General features: G+C 43.7%; 1 protein-coding gene across 2 annotated transcripts in view; it reads right to left on the bottom strand.

Moving 5' to 3' along the window:
* Positions 1–230: 230 nt before the first annotated feature.
* Positions 231–15,369, bottom strand: part of HGD (homogentisate 1,2-dioxygenase) — a 44,612-nt gene continuing 29,473 nt past the window's right edge. Inside the window, exons 10-14 of one of the 2 annotated variants that reach the window (XM_081088406.1) lie at positions 13,368–13,492; positions 10,753–10,857; positions 8,400–8,526; positions 3,237–3,418; positions 231–583 (exon numbers count right to left, since the gene is read on the bottom strand). In XM_081088406.1, the coding sequence (XP_080944532.1) occupies positions 434–583; positions 3,237–3,418; positions 8,400–8,526; positions 10,753–10,857; positions 13,368–13,492 (689 nt within the window). In that variant the 3' untranslated portion in view covers positions 231–433. The remainder of the gene's footprint in view (positions 584–3,236; positions 3,419–8,399; positions 8,527–10,752; positions 10,858–13,367; positions 13,493–15,369) is intronic. The other variant, XM_081088407.1, reaches the window with a different exon arrangement.

The following is a 15,369-nucleotide window of genomic DNA, read 5'->3' as shown; positions in this document are numbered from 1 at the left end:
GCTGATTCCTGGGACCGTGGCTTCAGCCTGAACTCCTGGTCCTTATGTTGGCCTGTCCTTCCTTGTGACTTGGTCTTGTGGTCTGTGGCAGATGCCCTGGACTCGTGCTTCTGGAGTAAAGAATCTCAGGCTAAGTGCACACGAAGGGGTCTCAGTCCAATGGTGTAGACTCCAGTCTTGGCCGCCACAGGTCGGCTCCATCCAGTGCTGATTAGGACCAATTGCCACTTCCACACAACGCCAGGAAGTATTTATTGAGTAATTAAGCTGACAGCCATAGAACTTTCCAAATACATTTCTATCAATGTCTTAGCCACTTGACTATCAAAATGTGAGTTCTCATTTTAACCCGCCCCCTCTCCCAATACTGCCAGAAGTCACCAGATTCTAAGGGAAACAAATCCATTCTCAACTGGGCAGCGATGCTCCCGTCTCACTTAGGTCCTGCTGGGCTCCTGGAATTGGGGGTAAAGTGGCTCTTGAGAGGCTCCCAGCACTTGTAGTAGTTGTCATCCAAACAGTGAGAGGTCTTGAGCCCCCACTTGGTGACGGCCATGCTTAGAGAAGACTCAAACATAAATGCCTGTAGGAAATGACGAGAAAGAAAAGTTGAGGTGGATAACAAAACACATCTGACTAGATTTCAAGAGACAAGGGGTGAGTAGGCAGAATCTCTGAATAATAAGTCTTGTATGCTAGCATGGGGTGGAGAGCAGGCCCAAGGCCCTGGCTTCGGACTCTGACCCCACCATCATACGTGGGTGATACCTTACGGAAGGCCTCGAACTTCTCAGTGCCTCCAGTTTCATTCTATATAATGAAATTGGACACATAAGCCTCACATTATCCTTGCAGTGTTATGGAGCTAAATTTGCTGGATCCAAGGGCAGAGGTGGGGGAGATTCCTAGTAATATTCACCCTCTCGGAGGCTGTCATTGACTGTGGCTGTGTCCGTGTGAGGGAGGTCACACTCCCCATTTTGCAGAGGTGGGCACTAAGGCTCAGGCCCTGGGAAATGACTTGTCGAAGGTGATGATAGCAAGAAGTGGCAAAGCTTTATTTTTCAGGAATCTGACCAAGATATGAGTTGGGAAAAAGAAAAGAAGGAAAAGAGAGAGTGAGGAGAAGAGAAGTAGGAGGCAGGAATGGCTGTTTTTCCTTTAGAAACCCTATCCCAGAAGGGAATGGACGGGTGGATGTCCCGTGTGCTCAGGAGGATTTGGCTGCCACAGTAAGAACATGTAAGTGCTCTGTGCACTGTAGACATTCCAGCTTCACCGATGGCTGAATTTCCTACTCGCTGTGGCTTTTTAAAATAATAAAAACCAATCAAACAAAATAAGATCCTACAATTCTTATGTGCCTACATTATTAGAGATTTCAAAAATATAGATGGGCAAAAAGGAACTAAAAATTCTCTGTGCCCCACGTTACGGTTTGGTGTCCAATATACATTAACTTCTTTTTGCCTAAAACAATGGAGATGATTGTCCCTGCCTGACTTCCCGGGACAGGCTTGACGTGAGGACGGGGTGAGAGCCTGTGGAAGTGCCTTACACGGTATAAAGCACTATTCAGATATAAGGGTTGTTATCATGGCCATTATTATTGTTGTCTCTTGGCTGACTGCTTCTTAGGAGCCTTTCTGTCTGCCTGGAGTAACAAAACCCCAGCCCCCTGAGCTATGAAGACAGTATTGCATAAAGTTAATTTATTCCAAACCGGAATAAGGATGAGGCATATAGATGGGCCTGGGTCCAAATTACACAATGAGAAATAGTGAGGGAGGCCCAAAGTTAGGTCTAGATAAGGTGTTGGGCCCTCTCCCACCAGGCAGTCTGGGCTTCCCGGCTACCCAGGCCTCCCAGCCCATGTGGCCCCCCATAGGAGAGCACTTCCTCATCTGTGCTCCGAGCCCTAGCCATGCTCTCATGAAAGCAGCCCTGTCCCAGGCCTCGCTGGAGCAGAACACTGCTCCCTGGTAACGCTGACTACCCCTAAGTTTATTGAATGGCAACCCTGGAGTGGCCTGTGCACCTCCAGGAGCCTTCAGAGGCAAAAGCATAACTGATATCCTCAGACCATGCCTCATGGAGAAGCAGGGGTGCACAAAACCACACAGAGGCCCTTTCAAGGGGCAGCAGAGCTGAGGTCAAGCAGACAAGACTCTTCTCAGCCTCCGCCTGCAGACTAGCTGCACCAACTCGGGCCCCAGGATTGGGACTTAAAGCAAACTGCACTGTACAGAGGGACAGATAAAGCTCCCTGCTTAGGTAGTTTGCAAATTGGGCATGGAGTCAGGTGGGTCTGTGCTATTGATTTTAAAGCCAGGTTGCATTGAAAGCATTTGTTGAAAAAGACCATGCAAATTTGGGTATGATTCAGCATAAAATTGTTCCTTGTGGTCCATAAACTCTACCTCCAAGAATGCAAAACTAAAATAAAATTAAGAACCGCAGCCGTCTGCAATTGTGTTCAGCCTCAGTGTTTACAGCCGGACTCAAGAGGAATACAAAACAGGTTTTAAATCCCATCAGTTTCGTCCCATGCCAGAGGAGAGCAACAGAAAACGAGAAAACAGCGGAGAACTGCTGCTCACAGTCCTGACCCTCCTGGGCTTGAGAACCTGGCTGAAGGTGACATCTGCGTCTTCTACTACTGTGGCCCTAGAGGAGCACTTCACAAGCAGGAGGCGATTCTGAGACAAGCAACTATACACAGGGATGCATGCAGATAAGGGAAGATCCTTGCCACAGTATTAAACATACACCCTTACATGTGAACAGTGCCGGACGGTCTTTAAAGTTAAAGTATAGCCGCCTGCCGGGTTGGATACCACACCCACTCTACAGATGGGGGAAATGAAGCAGAGAAGTGACTTACTCAAGGGCACACAGGAACTAAGAGCTAGGATTTGGGGTGTGGGGGCAATGGGGGGATAAGGACACATATGTAATACCTTAATCAATAAAGAAAACAAATATTTTTTAAAAAGAGCTAGGATTTGAACCCAGAACTGACTCCAAGTCCAGAGTTCTTTCTACCCTCACTGCATTGGGAGTCTCGTATACACACAGCGGGTTGCACGCATACGCACATGGGAAAGGCACACAGGCACACACTCTCCTCTCCTGACTCCTCCTCTGTGATTTTGGAGAGATAAAAAAGTAGACACTTCTCTCAACAAGACTGGGGAGTCCAGAGGCCACCAGGGCCTGGCATTTAACTCGCTTACCATGGTGCCATCAGCAATCCTCTCAGGTACCAGCTTGGCTTTACTGGCCTTCTCAAAGCACTCGGCATCAGGCCCGTGGGGAGTCATGGTGCTGTGCAGGCTGCCTCCTCCTGGCAGGAACCCACCTTCTTTTGCCTCATAATGACCTTTGATGAGCCCCATGAATTCACTCATGCAGTTCCCTGGGAAGGTGGAAGCAGTATTATTTTTTAAAATATATTTTATTGAGTTTTTACAGAGAGGAAGGGAGAGGGAGAGTTAGAAACATCAATGATAACCATAGCTAAGATCTGGAAACAGCCTAAGTGCCCATCAGTAGATGAATGGATTAGAAAACTGTGGTACATCTAAAAAAGAAGGAATTATTACCATTTGCAACAGCATGGATGGAGCTGGAGAGCATTATGCTAAGTGAAATAAGCCAGTCAATGAAAGAAAAATATCACATGATCTCACTCATTTATGGATAATCAATTACAGTCTCTTCAATAAATGGTGTTGGGAAAATTGGACAGATACATGCAAAAAAATGAAACTAGACCACCAACTTACACCATACACAAAAATAAATTCCAAATGGATAAAGGACTTAAATGTAAGACGGGAAATCATAAAAATACTAGAGGAATCCAAAGGCAACAAAATCTCAGACATATGCCGAAGCAATTTCTTCACCGATACAGCTCCTAGGGCATTGGAAACTAAAGAGAAAAGAAACAAGTGGGAGAAACATCGATGAGAGAGAAACATCGATCAGCTGCCTCCTGCACACTCCCTACTGGGGATGTGCCCACAACCAAGGTACATGCCCTTGACCGGAATCGAACCTGGGACCCTTCATTCCGCAGGCCTATGCTCTATCCACTGAGCCAAAACGGTTAGGGCTGGAATCAGTATTATTTTTATTATCCAAAGCAGACCCATAAACATTAAGACCCTTCAAACATTATTTCTTTCCACAGAATGACAAGAAGATAGGAGAATCTGATACATTTATAAGATTAATAAAGAATACAGATTGACAAAGGAATAAACACAAAACATTCATTAGTGTGGAATTCTTGGTAGGCAGAGCCCTACTCCCTCCTGGCAGGGAGTGGATTAGCAGAGATCTTGTATTCCACTGCCCAAAAGAAAGTAGACTAGATCTAAAGAAAAGCAGAGCCCAGACAAGAATTCTTTTAATAATAACAATAAAATGTACATTGTAATAAAAAGTGTATATACTCTTTCATTTAGGCTTACAAGCCTCATATCAAAATTATCTTCGTTTATGATCTGAGTTGCTTCCCAAATAACCCCACAGTAACACATATATCACCATATTTCTAGTTCCCAATCTAGAACACTGAAGTGGTGTGTGTGTGTGTGTGTGTGTGTGTGTGTGTGTGTGTGTGTGTGTAAGGGTGATGCAATGGAAAGAACTCTGGACTTAGATTTTATTATCAAATGATAACCTGTGTAAAAGGGTCTTAGTATTTGTAAAACCCAGTCCATAAATGCTATAGTCAAACAAATACTATCTTCTATATCTGAATCTGATATCATCATATTCTTTGAGTCTTAAAAATGGCTGTTAGATTCATCCTATTCTATTTCCATTGACATCATCCTCATAGAATTCTAAAATCTTAAAATTGGAAGGGATCCTTACTTCTACTCAATACAGAAGAATTTTCTATATCATTCCCGACAGATCGTCTCCTCTGCTCAGCCTGCATGCCTCCTGTGCAAGGAAGCTCTCTACTCAACAAAGCTACTGAGCTCTAAACTACCTAAGTGCTCTACTCAACAAAGCTTAGAGTGTTAAAAACTTCTCTCATATTAAATGGAAATTTGCTATCACATAAATTAAATATACTGGTCCTAGTTGTGTTTTCTGAAGTCACATAAAATTTGACAAAAATCACCATATTCCCACTCTTTCAAAAGTAGGTTTCTATTGAAATGAAGCTTTTTATTAGGATAGCAACACATTTAGAGCAATAATTAAAGAAATATAACACCTGAGTAAATTTAAGTGCCTTTCCATTCATCCACCCACCTAACCACTCATCCATTCATCTGTCCATGTCTCACCCATTCCATCTATCAATCCATCCATCCAATATATATAATTGAACACTGTACTAAGTACTGATGGAAATGAATAAGAAATATCCTGTCTAAAATTACTCACAGTCTGTCCCAAGAGAGTGCTAAGAGTACAAACGATGAACAGAGTAGAGAGATATGGCAGTGGCAACCCTTGCACAGCCAAACATTTGACATTATAAATGCCCAACCCCTCTTCCTTGCATGTGAAGTATAACCAAGTGCTGAAATAATTCTGTAATTGACTGAGCAGCCATACCCTCCCTGCCCAGACAACACAATGCTGCTACAGGCCCTGCAGCAAAGGTAAGACCCGGTCATAGCCCCATTTGTTTCTCCATGAAGTGGAAATAGAAGAAAAGATCCGACTGTAAGCATAAAGTCTTTATGCTTTTTAAAAGCAGTTCTGCTCATGATTTAAATATACTGTCACTCCTCACTCCAGAGTGTGTGTACTCAGGGTCACCGTCATGGCCTAATTTTAGGAAGAGAGCAAGACAGAATTCAGCTTTGATCTGAATATTAATTTAGGTAGCAATGAGTTTGGTGATGACATTTCTATATCATTTTCTATATTTCAAAGGACAGTGGGAGGTAGACCTTGCCTTTCTGATTAATGCTGAAACCAGTTGACCAAGGTGCATTAAGATGACCGGATGCAATATTCCTACACAAATAATTCTCCACTTCTCCTATAAAGTCACATCAAAGTAGCACGATTCTGATGATTACTAAAGCAGTGTCTTAAAAATCTCTAGTGAAAAATAATTTCTAACTTGGGGTTCTATGGTTTTTCCAACTAACTTGGGGCAACCATACCTTTCTGGAGATCTATCTATCCAGGGCCTGATTTACTTGAGAGTCTTTTAAAAAATTGTAAGAAGAATTTCACGAGGTTATTTTGTTTCAGGCAATCTGAGCTACTAACCAAAATCAAGGAGTGGGTTGAAGCTGTGGCACAGGTAGCAGACTTGTCTGAGTCAGACTGCTCTGCTGTCCCTCGCCCTGGGTGGGGAGACGGCCCGAGGCTGCTGTTTCTCAACACGGAACTGCACACCTCCTGCCTCAGAACTCCTGACTGGCTAGTGCACCTGCAGATTGAGGTTCCTCCTCAAAACCAACTAATTAAACTCCCTGGGAGTGGGCCCTGGGAAAAAACATTGAACAACTATGGTCCTCGGAGCAGTAGCATCAGCTTCACGTGGGAACTTGTGATCAATGTAAATTGTTGGGCCCTAGACATACTCAAGCAGAAAGTCTGAGGGAGGGGCCTAGGAATGTGTGTTTCAATAAGTCCTCTTATAGCCTGACTAACACTGAGAACCTGCTAACGTTCTCAGCTGCACACAGAGCAATCTCAATACAAGAACCATGTGAAATGGGGAGTTACCAAGGACTAGCATGTGAGGTATAGGCTCTAGGCCAGAGCAGGTCTCGCTCCTTGACAACACGGCCTCCGGGGGATGAATTTTCAGAAGGACAGTTAGGGCCTATTATGGGCTTGACACTCTTCAGAAAGGACATCGTTTATTACAACTTTATTCAAAAGCATCTGGTGTCTTTGTCATGGTAACTAATTGAATCCTTTTCTCAGTCATAATGGTGTCACCTGAAAATGTGCTGGGATTTGACCATGACGTGGCCTTCCACTCTGAGGGCCTCTGCAAATGCCTACATTGCCCACTCAGTGCACCTTTCTATCCTGTTGCCCTGGCATCTTGGGAGCTGGTACTACAGAGAGGAGCCTCATATAGACAGAAGGCCCTGAGGTTAACTAGGGAAGGTGGTTTGTTTTTAAGAATGTTCCTGCTCAGTTGTTGGAGCATCGGCCCACAGACTGAAGGGTCTGGGGTTCAATTCCAGTCAAGGGCCTATACGTGTACCTCGGTTTCAGGCTCAAACCCTGGCCCTGGTCTGGGCACGTGTGGGAGGTAACCAATCAATGTGTCTTTCTCACATCGATGTTTCCCCTCCCTCCCACTCTCTATAAAAATCAATGCAAAAAATGTCCTCAGGTGAGGATTAACAAAAACAACAACAATAACAACAAAAGAATGTTCCTGCTCAGAATTTTTCCAGAATTCTATGTACAAAATGCAATCTCCAGGAAGTGGAATTGTACATTGACCTTTAGGTTGAATTTACAGCTAGCTACTGCACAATTAAAAATGCCAGCCTCATTAAGTACAGCCATGAAGTACTTGGTGATGCATTCACTTACTGAGCAAATATCTATTACATGCATATCATGTACCAGCCCTGTGCCAGGCGCATCGGTTAGTGGTCATGAGCATCTGCTCTGGCATCAGATAGCCTGCAATTCAATCCTGATTCCACCACTTGACTAGCTGTGAGGCCTTGAGCAAGTACCTAATCCTTCTTGTCTCAGTTCCATCCTCTGAAAACAAAGGGGATAAGGATGCTACTTATCTCTGACAACTGTTATGAGAATTAACTGAGTTAATACTTTTAAAGAACTAATAACAGAGCCATAGAACATGGTCAATAATTGTTAACTGCTAGTAATAAGAATATTAATAAAATAAAAATGATAGTTTTCATAAGTTCTCTTTTAGGCAACAAATGCTTTGCAGAAACTGCTTCCAGAATAGGGTCCCGCCCCTAGAGTGGACTGTAGTCTGCTCTACCTGGCCAAAATAATTCGAGAAGGCACATTTTACTGGTTCTTGCACCAGATTTAGATAATGAGATTTCTCAAAACAACAAATTCTCTCTCCCACCACCCCTCCCTGACGCTCCCCCGCAAAAGCATCTGAATGTAAAGAACTTCTTGCTTCACACTTCATCAACCTTTCTACCTCTCTTCAGGGCCAGAGGAACTGGGATTAGGCTTTAACAAAGTGTTTCCTCCTCAGGGTCAGCAGATCGCTGCCATCCCACAGGGAAGTTGTGCTATTTAAGCAGATAAAGGCCTCAGGAGGCAGGATCCTGGACTCCAGCCAGGGCAGGGTGTCCAGAAACACCTCCGGCAGTATTCCCAATGGGCAATGCTCATTGCTTTGCTGTCTCTTTGGTTCCCAAATGTGACTTGGCGAAAGAGAGACTTACTGTGGTAATAAGGAGGCCTGAAGGTCTTATCAGCGACCCCCCATCGAGGTGGGAAGATGACAAAATCAGCGATGGCCACTCCAGGGCGCAGAGACTTGGCAGTCAATACTGTGAAAATGGACGGGTCCTGCGAAAGCACAAGGAGAGGCTGAGCACAGGGGGAGAGGGAGTGACTGGATGATGACACACATGGCTCCCACACAGAAGGGGTTTTGAGGGACACTCTCATTTCTGGTCTAACCACACTGGCCAGGCTGAGAAGTCTGGGCTTGCCATCAAGGCGCAGTAATCACTCATCTGACCTTCCCCTCTTGCTGTGCTGGAAGCAAAATGAATTAACACCGGCCAGGAGGATTCTGAGCTGCCTTTTCACCCTGCTGAGCCCATTTCATGTAAGTACTACCCAGCGGGCCTGAGAACCAGTGGTGCCTGCCTCCCAGCCTGAAGTCAGGTGACCAGAGCTGGGCTGTACTGCAGGGAGCTCTGGGCAGAAGGGATGCTCAGAGTAAGGTGGAGATAGAAATAAAATATCCAAGCTTTGGTACAAATGTAGGATTTGCTTCTTTTTTGGGGGGTGGGGGGTTACAGAGACTCCAGATGGTAACCTTATTGCTTTCTGACTCTTGTTTGACTCTCAGATTTAAAACATACCATGTACATTACTACTTTGGGTGTGATAGTGTGGAGGGGAGTAGGTTGAGGGACACTATTATAATTTTAGAAGAACTGTACAATCCTTCAGTGAAAAGATTGAGGTTCAGTTTAATTGAAATCAGTGATCATGTTTGCTTTCAGATGCCATTCAGAGATGATTAAGATCTATTCCCTGCCCCTTTAGCATTATTGGTGGAAGGGTGGGATAGGTGACTAAAGGAGTAATAAACCAGGTGCATGAACAACTAATCACAGCAAGGTGCCAAGGGCAATCGGACTTTATAAATAGAGACTGAAGGGAGTACAGAGGAGGGAGTCCTGTCTCCACCTGAGAGGATCAGGAAAGGCTTCAAAGAGGAGGTGACATTTGAGATCGGTGCTGAAGAATGAAAGGAGAGAGAAAGAGGGAGGGGAGGAAGAAAAGAAGGAGGAAGGAGGGAAAGAAAGGAAAAGGTATTGTAAGCACAGGAAACAAGAAAAGCATACAAATGCACACAGGTTTTATTAAGAGGAGAGAGGGGCAAGAAGTGGCACTGGAAAACAAGTCCATGGCCAGATGGTGAAGAGCCTCAACACCACACTTCAGAGCTCAGACTTAATCCTAAACCACAGGAAGCCTGCAAAGGTTTGCTTAATGCAGTGGTAGAACGATCAGATCTGAATTTTCGAAAAGTTACTACAGCAGCAAGTCAACACACCAACGCCTATTGCTGTGAGAGTTAACACTTCTTCATCTGCCGTGAGAAATGACCTGAAACCATTAGAGAAAATGCAGCGAGGCTCAAATAAAGCTCCATCCGTGTCGCAGGATCCTTTTTCATTTTGTTGTGGGCATGATGCCTCATTTTCTTTTTTCTTTGGTTTTATTCAGAGTTGCTGCCGTTCAGAAAGGTCGTTTTGTGTCTTCTCTTCCCCCTTCCCTCCCCCCTCCCCGAGATAAGCTGCACTGGCTCAGAGTAATCTTTCTGTCTTTGGTTCTCTCCCTTCTGCTCTAATTATCCCTCCAGCTTGTGAATTAAGTTCATCTATTATGAACGAGGCTGCAAACTGAACTTTCCCCCAGGACTAGCACTTTATCAAGAATGTGGGGCCTCAGGGGCCTGCACTGTAGACCTGGGGCCTATTTGTGGCCCCTTAATTGAGTGAAAATATGACCAAGTTCTTAGTCTAGAATTTCCTTGGTTTGAATTCAAGCACTAAACATTATGAGTAACTTTATAAGAGAGCCGTGGGCTCCATCGCTGCTAGAAACAGCCAGGAGTGGAGACCCTGGAGGAGGCAGCTGGAACAAATCAACTCTTGGTATTTGTGGGCAGGACGGAGAACTTCCCAAATCCAGAAATGTTCCCTTATCACTCCATCACTGACACTAGCAGTTGGTTTTCTTTTGGGGATAAACTCTCCATTGAAGAAACTAAGTTTTTAGCCATCTACTGTGACAACTGTATTAGAGAACGGAGCTGTGTTCACAGGTTGGGTGTCTTGGCCTGGCTTCCTTACTGCCTATGTTATTTATTCCTTCACCAAAGCCTTGCTGCAGGTGATTCAGATTCCTGTGAGCACAATGACAAGTGATTGTATTTCAGGCTTCCAAGGGTGACACTGGAAATGTGAACTCTGTGGACGTAGGGGCCTGCTGTAAACCCCTCTCACTCAAGGGTTCCCCTTTCTCCAACGCCCTCCCAGGGGCCAGACTTACTGCGTGGTCATAGGCCACCGCGTTGATGACCATGAAGTTCTCCAAGTTGTACTTGTAGGGGGTGTAGTTCCCATGCCAGGCCACGACATTGAACGGGGAGACATTCTGTTTGCAAAAGAAGCAGAAAAGATGATCTTAGCACCTCATGCTTTTGTAGCTGTGATGCCAGTTTGTACTTGGCATCACTCTCTCTTTTTGGATTTGATTTTGTGCTCATTATTTAATAATACCATCCTTTGGGAGAAGCATAGCCCTGAATCATTCTGTGGTTGCTTCACACACCCTCAAACTATCCCTCGTTTAGCCACTAACCCCATTTTTTTAGTTCATAACTGCAGCTGCCTCTGGTCACATGTGCAGCAACAGAAGCACAGCACATTCTCCAAGTAGTGCCTTTTCAACAATTTTTAACGCAATTGTGAGAATCTGTGGATGCCAGCAATTCTCAGACCATCTGGGTTACCCTCTGGGTTTCCTGTGTGAAGGGCAGGCACTCGCTGTGACTGTTCTCCAGGTAATGGCTGCCTAGAAGAGTACCCATAGACACTGTGCCTGGGTGGTGAGTGCAGGAGGGAGAGAGGGTCTCTAACAGCTCCAGCCCCAAGGACTTGAGTTTTCAGAGCAATCCTAAGGTGATGCTTCTTCAGCCTGCCCTGGGGTGGGAGAGGATCGGTGTATAAGAAGGTTGCCCCACTGTAGATATGGGTCTTAGATGCCGGAAACAGCATCCAATTCGGAATGTTCTAAAGACCACTGGAGAGACTACTCAGAGGTGTGGCTAGTGTTACGTGAACTGACTAGAGATGGGTGGTGTGGTATCTGAGCCTCGGAAGAGTGGGAAGACATTGCCACTCCTAGACCTGTGGTATATGGGAAGGAAGTGTCACAGGACTCCAGCAAGAGCTAAAAACCACAAAGAAGGGGCTGCCTAGTGGTGTGCTGACATTTTACAACCAGCAATCTTGGAAAAAATTTAAAAATTCTGATTGATAGCATTTGCTGATTTCTGGGGGGTATAAATACTCTCACCATGATCATTTTTGAGCGACTGATGTGTTGTCACTAAGCACAAAGCTGGGAAGAGGTGGCAAATCAGTATAAACTGGCTCCAGCATACCACTCGGGCTGCCCAAAACGAACTGAGATTGTGAAGGGATGCAGGCACAAGAGGTAGGAAGCAGGGGGAAGAAAAACTTCAACATGCAGGGGTCATTAAGGGGAGAAAAAGAGGGACATCAGTAATACTTTCAACAATAAAGATAAATTAAAAACAGAGAAAAAACCCAACTGCCTTCCAATTTCCTGTGAGGACCTCTTACTAGTTGAACCCAACCAAAAGCCAGCTGGGCAGGAAGCCTGGGCGATACAGTCCATATAGGTCAAGCTCCCAGGGCCCAGATCATGGCAGAGAAGGGAGAATGAATCAGTGGGAGCTCACACAGAGAATAACCAGCATAGGGTCCACTTGGAAAATGGAAACTAGTGGGGCTGCTGGCTGCCTCTAGAATGATGGTTCTTTATCAACTGTATGTCAACAATAATAGGGAGAAGATGCTTAAAATGAATATAGATTTCCATACCCCACCCCCAGAGGTTATTGGTTTTGCATTTTAAAGAAGCCTCTCTGATAATTTCTGATGAAAATGGTCTCTAAACCACCCAGAGAAAAAGAGGTTGATAATATATCAATGAGGTTGATAATATATCAATGAGGCTGATAATATAACCATTAGTCCTCAGGGGGTAACTTTAGGTGTCAAACTAGTTGGCCTCTGCTGGTTAGCATACCTTCTAGATGTTGTCCAATAATATGCCTTGGCAAAATGGAAGCAATAAGTCAAAAGGCAAAAATAAAGCAAAAAAATAATGGTAGACAGAAGAGATTTTTGGATTATGTTTGTTATATGATCACTTTAGGCTAATATATATTCAGTATATTAAGTAATAATATAATATATACTAATTATATACTATATTTTATATTAAATATATACTAATATTAGTATATGTTATATTATAAATTACATATGATGTTACAATTGTTATTATTTATTTATTTTTATTGATTTTAGAGATGAAGGAAGGAATAGAGAGAGAAACATAGATGTGAGAGATACAGTGATTGACAATTATTATTTTTATTATTATCTATGCCTTTGTTTATCTCTTGAGTTTACCAGGCTGGTAGTATAAACGAAATCAAGCTAATTAACTTGAGTTCTACTTGTTTTGTATGGTTATTGTTAGTATTTGAAATATGGTGGCCATTGGTGAATATAAATCTTGGATGATCTGCCTATTAACTCATTTCCCTTTTAGAACATATTACCCTGTCTGTAAATTATGTTTTCCCCACTATTTATATCCCCATGATTTTCATTTCTTGGTGAATGGAAAGAACATGAGCAACAGATATGGTTCTACCATATACTATGACATTTGGTAAATTATTTGTCACTACCTGGCTTGTTTTCATGGCTACAAATAAGGCAAATAGCATTTTATTTGTAGTATCTTAGTGGTGTAAAGATGAGGCAATATAATATGTGTATTTAACACTGGCCTTGGCAATTAGTAGGTGCTCATTCCCTCCACTGCCTACTGACCCTCTTTACCTGTTTGGCAGCAAACAGCTTTCCCTGGTATTTATTAATCACAGTGTAACCACCTGGCACTTGGCGATCTTCATACCAGGCAACAGGTATCAAGAAATCACGAGGATTGGCCAAGCCATTGGCTCCTAGAATACAATGACCCATAGTCTTTTAGACACTTTTGAAGTCACTTAGGAAAGATGCTCATGGTTGCACAAAGCAAAAGGACTTTCTACATCAAGAGCCACCCTATAATTTGCTTTCATTGTTCAAAGGCTCATTGGATTCCCAGTATGGTACCTTTTTAAGAGAACCCAAAGAATTTGATCCAGAAAAATAAATCATGAGAGTCATCATCATCATTGCCAGCATCATCTCCCAAAGTTTTAGAGCGAATATGGTTTATGAAACCACTTTACGTATATTATTTCATCACTATAGGTGAAGGGAACAGAGAGGAGGAAGAGACTAGAAAAGAGGAAAAGGGAAGATCTGATAGAAATACTTTTTTCTTTCCAAGAAAACCCTGATGACTCTAGAACTCATCTACAGTCCTTGATCTATAGTCCTCGAGAAAGAAAGAGTTCCGTGCTGGTGGCCCAGGTGTGCCATTGCTCCTCAGGCAGAACCCAGAATAAATCCAGGTCTGGAAAACTGCTCTCCAGCCTGACAAACCTGTCAGGAAGAAAGGATTCAGGACTTGCTTGCTTACCTTTGCTTTGCAAGTGTTCCCTCCAGAGAAAAATAAATAAATCAAAAGACCAAAAATGAAAAGCATAAGTGCAAAAACTTAATTTAACTCTGAGAGGAGAGACCTGGGGAGTGTTTTATAGTTTCTAGCTCCTGGGTTAAAAAAAAAGGGGGGGGGAGGGGGTCCAGCTGGTTAGAAAATTATATGTATTTTCAGGAGGGTACACATTCCATAGAACCCGGAGGCTATGCTGACTGCAGAGCAGCAGGAAGCCAGACCAAAGTGGGAAGAGCGGGTGGTGAACAGGATGACAGACGGCCCACCATGGCTCCAGCTGCCTTCTGCTGCCTCCCACCTTCCTCTGACTATTTGGTTCCTCCCAGGGGAGTGACCAGAAGGCACATGCTGGCCTGTCTCTGTTTTGCTCTAAAAAAGCTGTTAACAAAAAAGGGAAAAATTGGGAGGTGTGGCCACCACCTTCAGCAAACATGCCAAAGATGAAACCAAGGGCCAATTTTCCCAACCACTCTTTTCACTCCAAGAGATGGTTTTTAGAACAACCCCTCCTACCACCTTCAGTTCTTTCCTGCATTTCCTGCCTCCAGCTGGCCAGAAAAATCAGGAATGGGGCATCTTAGCTCACTTTTGACTGTTTTAATCTGCCTCATGGAGACTGTGGTTTCTAGCTTCTTCATAGCACTGAATGATGTACCTTTTTTGACTGTTAAGTGTTTAGATTTTGTGGAATGTGCTCAGCAGGAATGTGAGGTTCACAGACTATGTGTCTCTCGGTCTGCTTCCTCTTTCCATAGGAATATAGCACCTGCCATTGTTATGGCTTCCACCCTGTATTGTGTACACACAACCAATAAACTTAAGACATTGATATCCCCTCTAGTCACAAAGCTCTTCTCCATTTGTATGCTTTCCCATTTGTATTGCTTAAGCTGTTCTCTTTCTTCTTTATTTTTCCTCATCTTTTCAACAAGAATTAGCTAAATCTCATCTCTTCTGTGACGCTGTTTTTGGTGACTTGGCTCAAAGTATTCCAACTTCTACATCCAATAGGGCGTATGTACATACACTGCTCTCCAATGGTCTATGTACTGTTAGAGAGAGAAATTTATAATGGGTTATATTGGGTCGTTTTCTGTTATGCACGTTATACATGTATGGGAAGAGGTTAGTGTTACCCTTGATGAGGTTTCTGTCACTACCTTCAGCACCCAGGTGAGCTGAAACGAACTGGTGGGTTAATACACCGATGAGCTAATAAGTGAAGGTTCCATTTCAGCAGTTGGTTCAGCGATACTACCTGGAGCCCCTGAACTT

Source organism: Myotis nattereri, assembly GCF_964212035.1.
Source record: "Myotis nattereri genome assembly, chromosome: 3".
Taxonomy (NCBI): Eukaryota; Metazoa; Chordata; class Mammalia; order Chiroptera; family Vespertilionidae; genus Myotis; species Myotis nattereri.
This window is presented reverse-complemented; position numbering and strand designations above follow the sequence as displayed.